Source organism: Phocoena sinus, chromosome 11 (assembly GCF_008692025.1).
Source record: "Phocoena sinus isolate mPhoSin1 chromosome 11, mPhoSin1.pri, whole genome shotgun sequence".
Taxonomy (NCBI): Eukaryota; Metazoa; Chordata; class Mammalia; order Artiodactyla; family Phocoenidae; genus Phocoena; species Phocoena sinus.
This window is the reverse complement of record NC_045773.1, coordinates 30,874,463-30,887,846: the sequence shown is the minus strand read 5'-3', so window position 1 is coordinate 30,887,846 and position 13,384 is coordinate 30,874,463. Positions and strand designations below refer to the sequence as shown.

General features: G+C 53.3%; 1 protein-coding gene across 1 annotated transcript in view; it reads right to left on the bottom strand.

Moving 5' to 3' along the window:
* The window catches only part of FAM107A (family with sequence similarity 107 member A), a 79,332-nt gene extending 72,089 nt beyond the window's left edge, over positions 1 to 7,243 (bottom strand). The window contains exon 1 of the mRNA XM_032650174.1: positions 6,911 to 7,243. Coding sequence (XP_032506065.1) covers positions 6,911 to 6,934 — 24 coding nt within the window. The 5' untranslated portion in view covers positions 6,935 to 7,243. The remainder of the gene's footprint in view (positions 1 to 6,910) is intronic.
* Positions 7,244 to 13,384: the final 6,141 nt, after the last annotated feature.

The following is a 13,384-nucleotide window of genomic DNA, read 5'->3' as shown; positions in this document are numbered from 1 at the left end:
GGGCTGCAGCCACCACCGGCCAGTAACTCTACCCGCAAGGTGAAGATTTATTCTGGTTGGAGGCGCAGTTTCATCCTGACGCGCAAAAAAAACAAGTCGATGAGAACGTGGGCTGAAGAGCCAGAGGACCTGGGTTCAAGTCCCAGCTCTGGCGCTTGCTGGCTGTGTGAACGTGAGCACAAGAGTGAATTCACCCTCCCTGTATCTGGATCTTTGCCTTGGTGAAATAAGGGCATCCATACCTCCGTTGTGAGGATTCTGTGGGAGCTCAGTTATTGGAAGGCTTTCTTATTTTTCTTCAGGAAGTGCCTGTTGTACAGATGAGAAGTTTGGAGGCCTGAGAGGAATTGGGACTCCTTAGGCTTCTGAACCATTCGGGGTGGGTTCAGTCCCTCCTGCAGGCGTAGACCAAGGCTCAGCTGTGCTGTGTGAAGTTTTCGCAAGCCCTTAGCTTTGGTGCTTGTGGGAGGGATCTAAAGGCCAGCCAGGCGCTTCCCTGACTGCTCCCCTCTCTTTGCGGCCCCCCTCCTGTGCCCTGGGTCCTCTGTGTTCCTTCCCCTCATCAGAGCACCCGGCACCGGCCCTGTCATTGCTCGTGACTCATTTCTCTCCTGCTGGGTTGTGCACCCCTAGGGCAGGGCCTGAGTCCTGTTCACTGGTCTGTCTCTGGTGCCTGGGACCCTGGGACCCAGTAGGTGCCCAGTCAACATTTGTTGAGTGAATGATGAACAATCAATGAGGGATTTTGCATTTGGCCAGGAAACTGTGCAGGTGGAAGGTCTGTGTGTGTGTGTGTGTGTGTGTGTGCGTGTGTGTGTGCGTGTGTGTGTGTGGTGGGCAGGTGGAAGTGGGGTGGGGAATCCGGGAATTTGGGTCAGAGCATTAAAACCATTGGAAGGAAAGGAGGGGACGTGTGGGAAGAGTGGAGGGACCCAGGTCATGTCCTTCCCACTAGCCCAAGGTTCTGTGTGGATCCTCCGTGAGCTTGGCTCTCAACCCCACCCTCAAGTCACTTCCATGAGGACCGAGACTCCCTCTCTCCTTCCCTTCCTTCCTCAGTTTGTTGAGCATCTACTATGTGCTAGGTACTGGGGACACAGTGGGGAGTCAAACATTACACTCAATCTCCCTTCCCTCAGGGATAAATCATAGAACTAAGTATGAAATTGCAACAGTGGTCAGCGCAGTAGAGAGAGATTTGAGAGCCTAATGGGTTTGTCCTAGTCCACAGGAGAGCGGTGGTGCAATGGGGTCCCCGTAGGAGCTTTATTCTCTTCTGATTTCCATGGCCCCTTCCCAGCTACCCCTGCTAATCCTCCAGATTTAGTAAAACATGCAGACCTAGTTATGCAAACACAGCTCTGAGACAAGCTTGCCCCTTTCCTTGCTTATCTAAGCCCCTTGTCCTGTGTAGACAATTGAGGTCCATGCAGGGAAGGCTTCCTAGAAGAAGTGTCACCTGAGCTGGCATCTTTCTTTCTTTCTCTTTCAATGTCTTCCCCACCCCAGCTGGACTTCCAGCCGTAAAGACACACAGGGAAAGTTTCGGTCTTGGAAAAGGTGATTGAAGGGCTTTAAGTGATGGCATTGTATAATTACAGCACTCCTGCCTCTAGGTAGATTTAACCAGGGCCTGTGCACAAACCTCCAACGGCAGAGGGGAGATGGATTTCCATCCCTACGAACCCATACACTCATTGCTTTTGTGCAGTGCCCAGCCCAACCTGTATATCTGTTCAGGCAATTCTTGAACCCAGCTTGGGGAAGCCAGGGGCAGAGGAAAATTAAAGCTCCATTAGGTGGCCCTGGGGGACAGGAAAACTGTGCCCTTTTCCTGCTTCCAAAGGTCACTCCGCCTGCCTTCAAATGCCCCTTTCTGCTGCCCAGAACGATGAATCCTTGAGTGTTGCTCATCCATGACATGGGCATGGCAGCCTCTGCCTTGCTGGGCTGGGAGGGCTGAAGGGAAGCATGTGAAAGCACCCAGCGTAGGGGCTGGCAGGTCGGTGCTCAGAAACTGCTATCCCTCCGCCTCATCTTCCTTCACACCTTGTGATGGAATGTCTGTCAGGCGTGCAGTCGGAACTCAACACACACCGGCCCTCAGAACACTTACAAGAGCAGGTGGGCAGGTGCTGGACCCGGAACTCAGGGAAGGGCTGGATGTGTGGATAGCAGTTGGGAGCACCTTCCAGGCAGCTGCTGGTGTGAGTGGAGCCTGAGAGGCTGGAGGGATGCTGGGAGGTGAGGGCTCAGCGAGGAGCAAACCTCTGTTTTGGTGGGGGTGAGGAGAGGGCCTCCCGACAACCTTCTCCTCTTGTCCTCAAGCCTCCCATTCTGAGTCCTTTGGGAAGCCAGTGGTGGACTCCCTGTGGTGCTGAGGAGTCGGCCGCTTGGCCTCCTCCCCACTCAGAGAAGCAGTCTGAGGCGGTGGGCAGAGAGGGGGCGATGGGTTAGTGCGGATGGCAAGGGCCTCCTAACACGGTCCCCCTGCCCTGCTCAGCTGGGGGCTGGTGAGCAGGAACCCTCCCTGGGGCCGGGGCTGGGGGGACCCCTCCATCACTGGTGGGGATAATTGTTTGGGGAGCCAGTGGAGCCCTGCCAGATATGTGCCTTTTGGGCTCTATAAGAACGAACACTCCCTTCCAGGCCATTTGTAAAATTTAGCCATCTCTCCCATATTTTTTCCTTTTTGTTTCAGCCAAGGAAACTTTCTTCTAATGAAGATGAATGCAAAGCACTGAGCATCTTGGCAAACATCAACAGAGTCGTTCAGGGAAGTGAAAACCCTGGGTGGTGCTGAGTTTGGAGAAATACTTCAGAGAGTGCTAAGTGTCCTAGCCCTCAAGGGGTGTCTGAGACCCGTGGGAGTTGCTTTTCCTGGACCCCTTGATGCCCAAGGACCTGCCACCTCACTGTCGCAAGGACTTAAAACAAGGCTCCATCCAGGACATGTTGCCTGCACTCATCTCTCTAGAATCAATGCATGCCCAACTGGCCAATGTTTGCAGCTTCTGGAATGTTCCAAACAGTTAGATACAGTGCTTCCATGTATTGAAAATGCCTTCATTTGATCCTTGCAAAAATCCTGAGTGTGGCTTGGGTACCTACTTTGTAGATTAAAAAATGCTGAGTTCAAGGGAAGTTCATAACTTGCCCAGGATGAAGAGAAGCAGCAATGTCTGTGTTTTGACTCTTGGTCCAGCACTCTTTCTGCCTCACCCTCAGACTTTTCAAGTTCTTCCCATTCTCTCTGTTTACACCATGGTCAGAGACACCACCATCACCTCTCCCTCTGGGTGGGGCATTATGATCAAATGCCCAGCATCCATCTTCCCCTCTCACATTGAGTTTTGGGGGGATGACATTAGGGGATTGATCTCCAGCCCCAAGGGGTCTCTGGTTGGCTTCAACCAATCATATGGTCCCACTTCCATCATTTCCCAGCATCATTTCCCAATCATATGGTCCCACTTCCATCAGGATTCCAGGCGAAGCCAATGCCCTTGGCATTCCCCAGGGGAAGAGGGCTGCTTTAGGAATGGGCATGTGACAATTTGAGCCAATGAAATTCAAGAAAACCTTGGCTGTGGGTTTCTAGAAAAAGTCCTGGAGACATTACTGAGCCATCGGATTTCCACTTAGGGAACCCAATACCTTTCCTTATTGTTTCGACCAGGTGGGGTTGGGTTTTCCACTCCTTGCAGCAGACAGCATTGTAAGTGAAATCCAAGTTATGGGGATTTCAGCAGCCATCTCCAACCTGGAGTCCTCACACCCAGTCCCTATGCTGCAGCTGGAGATGGTCTTGACGCTCATCTGACCAGTCAGCCCCGTCTCTACTGTCACATGGGCTGTTCCCACCTATCATTATTTGCCTGCCTGTCAGTCTCCCCAACTAACAGAGAAGGCTGTGAGGGCAGGGACCATCCCTTTCCATCCCTGGCTCAGTTCCCAGTACAGGGCAGCAGGTACCCACTTAATAGTCTACTGTGGAAGGCTGGGGCCGGAGAGAATGAAGATGCAGTGGATAGAGTTAGGTACCAGGAGAGAGTGCATTTAGTGGGCAGGAGTCATCTCCAAGGTGCAGCTCCGTCCCCTCTTCATGGTGCTGGGGAAGGAGCTCCATGGCCTCTCTGGAGCTGCCAGGCATTGCAGAAATGCCCTGGTCCTGGCTGCATGACCCTGTGCAAGTCCTTCCTCTCTCTGGCCTCAGTCTTCCCAGCTGTTCAACGGGGAGGGGATTGGGCCACATCACCAAGGGTTTTCCAGAGCTGTTATGTTGTGACTGTGATTAAGCCATAACTATGGGAGGGGGTCTGGGGATCTCCTGAGGACACTCGGGTGAACTTTATGGGACAAGCCAGTGGGAGAATAAATGCATGGATTTATGCATGGATGAGGATTATATTCCACATAGCAGGCCTGTTACACATCACACAAAGACCAGTGGGGCTGCTGCTTCCAGAAAGAGAGAGAGAGGTGGGCATGTTGGGGGTTGGGTGGGGTTGGTCCACAGATGGAGGACTCTCCAGAGGGGGCCTGGCCTGGGCTTGCTCACAGCCTTTTCTCCAGGCTGGCTCACCACTGACCAGCTGGGGGAAGCACGTTTGCTGGATTTCAGCTTTTACATCTGCCATTGGGTTTGATATTGATGCCCTCATTGGCTCAAAGGAAGAGTTGTGAGGCTCAGAAGAGGACGCAGGTACGAGAGGATCCAATTCAGGGAGAGACAACATGGACTGAGTGCCTGTTTTGTCCCAGGCATGACATCATTTAGGTTTTGCGATAATCTGAGGATTATTATCTTTTGTTTACTAAGGTAGAATCTGAGACTCAGAGAGGTGCGTTGACTTGTTCAAGGTTACAGAGGATGCGGAGGGACTGACTCAGGCCTGTCTGACTCTATAGATCCTGTTCCCAGTCATTGTACCCTGCTGCCTTCTCCCTGGGGGGGCTATCCCTGGGCAGGAGAAGGGCTTGGCCCAGGAATAGGTTTGGCTTTCAACCTGGGATGAGTTCTGACTGACCGGTATGGGAGTGGGATGCTGTGTTGAGGACTCTGAAGCCGTCTAGACTTAGTGGGAAAGTGTGCAGGGATGGATTGTGATGTCTGCCACGGATGAAGAAATAGGGAGAGGTAGTACATGAGCTATACTTTCCCATTCCTGGGCTAGACCTTGTTAGGGTCTTTTCTAGGCCTGGGAAGCTGGCTTGCAAGATGACTCCCTGCCTTCATATTCAGCACAGATAGGATCTAGAGGCTGAGCTCATTCTCCTCTGGGAGAGGAAGTGTGTTCCTGAAAGAGGGGATTGGCTGGGGCCAGGGCTCAAGGCTTGGCTGGGAAGGCAGCTCTGGGACTCCCAGGGGCTGTGTCAGATCATTGACCTGCCCTGACGGCAGGTGACCCACACTTACCCCTGCAGGCAAGAGTGAGCATTCCAGGGGGGGGAGCGAGGGCGGGGAGCGACGGCCCCAGAATATCAAGCTTTTAGGGTAAGGCTGCTGGGAATGCTGAGGGAAGGCAGGAGATTCCAGGCCTGACTGCACATGTGAAACAATGGGAGGTGGGAAGCAGAGGCCAGCACTAGGAGGTCCCTAGGGGTTATCTAGCCCAACACTCCCATTTTGCAAATGGAGAAACTGAGGTCCAGAGTGCTTCCTCCACGACGTCCACGATGTGTTTTTCTTCAAATTTAAAAAAATGTGGGATGGGCTGGGTTGGCAGAAAGTTTGGAGTCAAGCAGAAGGGAATTAAAGTCCTGCCCTTTGTCCCACTAGCTTGCATGACCCTGGCTAAGAAATCACGTCTTGCCTCTGAGCCTTAGTTCCCTGCCTTTAATGTAATAGGTCATCACGAGTTGGCTGAGGATTAGAGCCTCCGTGTATCGGGCCCTCTGGGTGTCAGGCAGCATAAGTACTTTACCGGCATTATCTCATGGAACCTCCCATGAGACGGGTACCAGCCCCACTTTACAGGTGAGAAGCGGGGATCCAGAGGGGCTTAGTTCCTCACCGCAGTTATTAGGAGGAAGAGCTGGGATCTGGGATCGCAGTCCCGGCCAGTGTAGGCTGTGAGTCTGTACCAGAATCCCCCGGGAGCCGGTGAGTAAACTCAGATTCCCCCTCCGTCCCCAGAGGCTCGGACCTGGGAGGTCTGGGTGTGCCCTGAGAAGGCGACTGTTAAACAAGCGCCCCCCCGCCCCCCCCCCCCCCCCCCCCCCCCCCGTCTTTAACGCTGAGGCAGGGGGTCTACAGACCTTATTTTCAGAAATGCCGCACTGGCTGTGTTATCTATAACCACCCCCTTCCCAGTGCAGATCCCAGACTTAGAAGGTGATGGATAATAATATGAAGAGAATTCTATTAACAACAGATTAAAGCTTGTATATAGCCCACTATGTGCTAGGCACTCTTTCAAACACTTTACATGGTTCTTTTAATTCTCACGACAAGCCTCTGAGGTCGTGGCTACTATTGTCCTCACTTCACAGACGAGGAGCTGAGTTACAGAAATTGGTAGCAATTGGTTGGCCACCTTAATTACAAGGATCGTTATTTTTTCTCTTGCTCCTGCACCCACCTGGGCCAGGCTCCCCTGGCGCTCAGGGAGGGGCGTCAGGGAGCCTGTATGCAGGGCAGTAAAGAGGTGTGTGTGTAGAAGACCAGGGAGGGCTAGGCAGCCCAGGTCTCTTTCAGAGATGGGGAGATCAGACTCCAGCCTTGCCCTGAGCCTCAGCCAGGTTTCTAGATGCAAATCTTAGCTGTGAGCTCAGGGAGGGAGGCCGGTGGGCAGTGCCTGGCTGAGGCTCCAGGGAGCCGGCGGGCGCTGGGTGAGGGCTCCCACCTGGCTCGTGCAGCCTCCCTTCCCGTGTCCAGGGCCCCAGCAGGGCCCTCAGGGGCTCCTACCTTCTTCCCCTGGGCAGCTCCCATGGCACGAAGAGGGCATCAGGCCCGGGGGTCCTCACTGCGGTGCTGTCTCAGGAGCCGGGGCCTGAGGGGCTCCCTGGGCCAGCGCCCCCCGTCCTCCGGCGGCTCATTCTTCTCAGGCACAAAGGCGGCTTTCACAGCTGCTCCTAAGCCGGCAGCTCCTCAGACAGGCTTAGGGTGATTGATCCTGACCGAGGGGCCCGGTGTCCCCGGGCGGCCACATGCCCTCCTGGGGTCCCTGTGGCTTCTCACCTCCTGCACCCCTGCCCCTCTCAGGAGGGGACACTGAGGCAGCCGGGGTCGGGGAGAAGCAGAGCGGTCCTCTGCCCTCTGTAGCCGGCAGCTCGGCAGGCGGGTGACCTCTGGCGGCCCGGCGGGCAGGCCTTGACCTTCTCGCCAGCAGACTGGCCCAGACGGTGGAGGCTGCCTGGGGCGGCCGGGGCGGGGGATCGGGCGGGCTTGTGTGGGGATGTGACCTTCAGGCTGCTCAGCCCCATTAATAATAGATCTCAGAAGACACTCGGGGCCGGGGCTCTCACCGAGCAGAGACACTGCGAGCAGAACACTTCATTCACCGGGTCGGCTGTCCAGGCAGGGCGGCTGGTCTGGGCTCGGGTCAGGAAAATACCTGGAGGCCGGCTTCCAGGCTGGGAGCCAAGCTCTCGGCGTCCCCCCACAGTCACCCTCCTCCTCACTTCCACCCCTTTCCCTCTGCTTGTCGCCGGCCTGGAGCAAGATTCAGGCTGGAGTCACCTTGGCCTGGAGTCACAGCTCTGTTCCTCACGTGATTTGACCTCTGAGCCACAGGTTCACCTGCATGCGTGGGGTCAGATAACCACAGCGCACGGGGCTGCTCTGGGGGCTAGAAGGGAAGGTGGGTGCAGCTGAAGCCATCGTCTTGTTACAGCTTAAATCAGATCCCGTCATTCCCTGCTTTATAAATCTTCCTCTTGACCAAAGCGGACTGACAGTGGTCCCACCCAGTGGGGCTGTGAGGGTGAAATGAGGTAATTCGCGTAAAGCTCTGAGCAGAGGATTCGGACGACAACAATTCTCCATAGACTTTAGATGCTGCTGTTAATAATTCCAGTGATTGACCCACTGCCCACCGCCAAGTCCCGGGTAACCAGTTTGATTAAGCACAATACCCTTTCCCAGGAGCTGGGTGGGTGAGGAAACCCTGGCACCATTCCCTTTCTTCCAGCACAGTGCCTGGTGCAGTGATGATTTATGACACAGATGATTTATGAAATGGCAGTTGGTGGTGAAGAGTCAAGGATTAGGTATTCTAGATCCAACTTTGCCCATAGAATGGAATCCCCCCTGGTCCACAAGGTCTGATTTATCAAGTGTTGCTTGCCTCTTGGACTTCGTTTCCCACACCCCTATCTCCCTGACAGTTTCCGGTCTTACCACTTTCCCCGTCACCTCAGGACCTTTGCACTTGCTGCTCTCTCTGCCTGAAATGTTTCCCATCTCTCTCCCTGACTCCATTTTTTGATCTTCGCATGATTCTTTCCTCTTTATCCTTCAGGCTCAATTATCACCTCCTCAGAGAAGCCTTCCCTGATTCCCTATTACAAAGTAGCCTCCCGGGCTCTCTGTTTATTATTTATTATAGCACTTGTCAGAAACTGAAATGATCCTATTTCTGTGTTTATTGTTTGCTTTCCCTACCTGAATGGCAGCTCCACAAAGGCTGGGACCTGGTCTGTCTTGTTCATCAGTTTACCCCCTGGGTCTAGAATAGCGCTTGGCATGTTGCAGTCACTCAGTAAATACTGGTGGAGCAGATAAATAAATGATGGAGGATTAGATGAAATAGTCTAAGTATGTAGAATGCTTAACACAGCCCTGACTCACCGCAAGTGCTCCCTGTATGGCAATTATCAATACTGTTATTGTTGTTGCTGTATTTCCCCCAACACCTTTGCCCCCTCCAGCCAAGCAGAAGTGTGGTTTCTTCCTTCTGCTGCTTCTCCTGGTCCAGCCCCTGCCTCAGTTGCTCCCCGTTCCTTTTCTCCCTGTTCCAGTCATGGCTGGGTGCAGTTTCTGATTTCCTGCAGTAAGCAGAGCACCCACAAAATTGGAAAGAGCAGTGACTCAATTAGCAGTCAGCCAGAGCAGGAAAAACGCCGTAAGTCAGCCCTGAAGATCAAACTCCTTTGTCAGCCATCCCATAATTATCCACTGGCTTGGCTCTGGTGGGATGGGAAGAGAGAAAAGGAATTTTATACATTTATTAATTTTTCCCCATCTGCTTGGAGTCCTGCTGAAATATGGCTTACGAGCCACACTAAAGGCCTGCCTGACTGGAGGCCTTGATTGGCTGAAGGTCTGAAGCCCGGCTCCTGGCAGGATGCTGGTCTGAAATGCACCCTTTGGACCCCGTGCCATGGGTAGAGGAATGAGGGTTGTGGCCCCGGAGCGCCAGCTCAGGGCCTGACACCGGGGAGATGCTTGGTATACAGACACACATGATTTATGGAATGACGGTTGGTGGTGAAGGGTCAAGACTAGCTGTTCCAGATCCAGCTTTGCCTGGTCTCACTGTGTGGCCTGGGCACAGCTCTTAACTTCTCTTTCTTCATCTGCAAAACGGGATAAACTTCTGCTCCTTCTTGACCCACAACCTTGTGGAGACAAGCAGAACTGCAAAATGTGGGAGAGTTTTGAAAAGAGGAGTGCCAAATCTCTCAAACCCAGCCCTCTCCATCATTCCCAAGAATGATGGTAGACGGTGAGACTCTTAACTCAGAATTTCTGAGCAGTTTTCAAATGTCTTCAGAGGCATGCAGGAGGAGGAGGAAGGGGAGGGGGAGTAAAAGGGGGAAGGGTACAGGGGGACAGGAAACACTGTTTACCTCCGAGTAGTTTTAGGGCAAGTGTTTCTGAAGAGGAGTCTGTTTCCTATAGTGATAGAGATAGACTGGAATTCCAATCTTATTCTGAGGGCTCCTTGGCTGTGTGACTTTGGACAAGTCACTTGACCTCTCTGAGCCTCATTTTCCTCATGTGTAAAAGGAATAACAAGGATCCCACCCCAAGGGGCTGTGAAGATGAAATGAGGTAATTCGTGTAAAGCTCTGTGCAGAGCATATTTGGACAACAGCAATTCTCCATAGAAGTCAGGTACTACTATTATGGACGCTGCTAATGATAGTGGTGTTTAAGTCCACTGCCCATTGGTAAGTCCCAGGTAACCAGTCCACTAAGCACAACACCTTTCCCAAGAACTGGGTGACCGCAGGGAAACCTTACCACCTTCCCTTTCTATCTTGGGCTGCCACCTACTGGCTGGGATCAGAATTACAGCTACTGAAAGACCTCTCTGTGGCTTAGGAACAGATAACACCCCCTCCCCTCACGGCCCCATCCTCACTCCGGCGGGAGAGCAGTTGGCATGTTGGTGGGCAGGGGGGTAGGGAAATATAAGAACCAAATTCCGAGGTCTATGAGTACCTGCAGAGATTCCGGAAAGGCTGGTCCACCCGATGATGAGAAGTCAGTCCCCAAGTCTTGGTCCATTTTATTTCCTGAATAGCCCCTGAGACTGGTCCCTTTTTTCCATCCTGTCTCCTGGCCAAGCCACACCCCTCTCTACCTGGATGATACAGCAGCTTCCTCACTGGCCTTCCTGCCTCCACTCCCTTCTCCATACATCATCCAGGAGGAATTTCTTAAAAACAGCATATCCGATCATGTTCGACCCCAGCTTAAATTCTCTCACTGTGTCCCCAGGGCTCCTGGGCAAAGTCTGAGAGACTTTGGCCAAGCCCACGGGCCCTTTGGGCTCTCAGCTCTGCCACTCAGCCCTTGGGTCCCCACCTCTGCCCCTTGCAGGCCTGGTTCATGCCTCTTGCCTCGCCTGCACAACCCTCCTCCCCTCCGCCCCTGGTGACTTCTGACACACCCCAAGCCTCACCGTTGTTGCTGCCTCCTCCAGGGTGCCTTCCCTGCTCCTGCATCTTTCCCCCAACATAGTCCTTATCAAGCCATATTGCCTCTTGATCCGTGTGCCTCCTAGGCTACGAGCAGGAGCCGTGCCTGGTTTTCTTCACCAAGGTATCCCCAGTAAGTACCCAGTTCCTGCACAATAGCAGGTGAGCAATGAACTTTTGGCTGAGTGAGGAAACTGACTCTTTAGTGGGTAAAGACTCAGCGTTACAGACTCAACTCTTACAGCTGTTTGTTTTTTGGACTCTGTCCTGCCCCAATCTCAAACTGACCTGGGCGTCCCTACCAGTGGCCACAGTGCCCTGAGATGACGTGAGAGTTCTGACGGGTGTTTGCCACTTGTGATGCCCGCCCCAGCGAGGCCCGGGTGGCCTCGAGAAGTGGACGTTTAAGGACATTGCCTGCAGGCAGGGTGGTCTCGTCTCTCAGTCCAGCACTGTGCTCAGTCCCATCCAGCTGGCCACGCCCACTGCCTCTCCTAGCACGGGTCCCCACGAAGCTGAGTTTGGGATGAGGATCTCATGCAGGTGATTTATTAAGGACTGGCCCCTGGGGGGACACAGGTAAGGAGTGGGGAGCAGAGGATGGGGGAAGTGGAAGCAACTGAGCAAAGGGACGCTTCCAGGCAAAGTCCCCAGCTTCCATTTGAGTCCACAGGGAACTCTGGAGTAAAACTACGCCTCATGGTTATCCTGCCCCCAGACCAGAAGCTGGGCTTTTCACGTTCCCAGCCAGGCAGTCATTAGCTATGGACACATCCCGGGCTGATGTGAACTCTGGCACTTCCTGGCCTCTCTTCATTTATTTTTTTTTAAATTAATTAATTTATTTTTGGCTGCGTTGGTCTTCCTTGCTAACGCGGGCTTTTCTCTAGTTGTGGCGAGCAGGGGCTACTCTTCGTTGCAGTGCGCAGGCTTCTCATTGTGGGCTTCTCTTGTGGGGAACACAGGCTCCAGGCTCGCGGGCTCAGTAGTTTGTGGCACACAGGCGTCAGTAGTGTGGCTCACAGGCTCAGAGCGCAGGCTCAGTAGTTGTGGCGCACGGGCTTAGTTACTCCACGACTATGTGGGATCTTCCCAGGCCAGGGATCGAACCCATGTGCCCTGCATTGGCAGGTATGGTTCCCACCCACTGCGCCACCAGGGAAGCCCCTGCCCTCTCTTCTTTGCACCTGGAGCAAAGAAGTTTCAAGGAGACCCAAGAGCAGTTCTCCCAAGAAGAGTGCAGACTGACCAGTCTCAGCACAAGCTGGGAGAGAGGACATGGGTGGGGCACAACCTTCTCGCTGTGTTGCCCTTCCAAGCTCCCTGTCTCCAGGAGACCCTCTCCCCGATTCCCTGATTCATCCTGTTGACGTTTTCTTTCTTTTAATATTTATTTATTTATTTATTGGTGCCTGGGTCTTAGTTGGCGGCTGGCGAGGTCCTTAGTGGCAGCTTGCCATATCCTTAGTTGTGGCACATGGGCTCCTTAGTTGCGGCATGTGGGCTCGTTAGTTGTGGCATGCTGGATCTTTTTAGTTGCTGCATGCAGACTCTCAGTTTGCAACTTGCTGGCTTCTTAGTTGTGGCATGTGAACTCTTAGTTGTGGCATGCAGGTGGGATCTAGTTCTCTGACCAGGGATCAAACCTGGGCCCCCTGCATTGGGAGTGCAGAGTATTAACCACTGCGCCACCAGGGAAGCTCCCCCATTGACATTTTCCTTCCTTCTTTGACGTGTTGTGCAATGCAGCTTTCTAAAAAAGTACTACAACCAGGTGGTCCTTTTTAAAGAGTGGCCCCTGCTAGAGAGCTCTGCCTAGCCCTGTTCCTGGCTATGAACTCACTTTAGCAGTCCTTTTTGGTTCTCTTTTAATTTATAAGGTTATTTTGCTGTTTTGAAGAAAAAAATCCAAAATTCAGAAGTCGTGTATGGTAATCATGGACACTGCCTGCACCTTCATCCCCAGAGAGGGTATCTGGCCAGATGTTTTCCCAAACATCTTATATACATATTTTCTTCTTTGACTTCTGGTGATGTGGCTATTTTATCTTATTTAATGTCCACAAGCCCCTGAGAGACTGATACCCTCCCCGCATTTCTCAAAGGAGAACTGTGGCTCAGAGAGGTGACGTGACTGCTCGTGTTCAGCTAGCGGGTAGCAGGGCCAGTGCTCAGAGCCGGGCCAGCCTTTCTGTCCGGCCATGCTGCCTGCGAGGGTAACTACCCATTAGAAATGGAAGTGAGTCAGCTAAGAGAAACTGAGGGGCTTGGTCAGGGTCCAGGGCCTTCAGAAGCAGCCTCCCCTCACCCCAGGATTGACCAATTGGTCCTGGGGGTCAGGAAGGAAGGGCACCTGGGGTTCAGGGGCAGCCCTCTGTCAGCACGTCAGGTGTGGGAGGAGGTCCCTGCCACTTGGAACAAAAGAGAGGATCGGAGCAAATCCACTTGCTCCAGTGCTGTCAAGCGGTACATGGATGTGGGTGTCTGTGTAAGTGGTTGGGGGGGCTGGCCA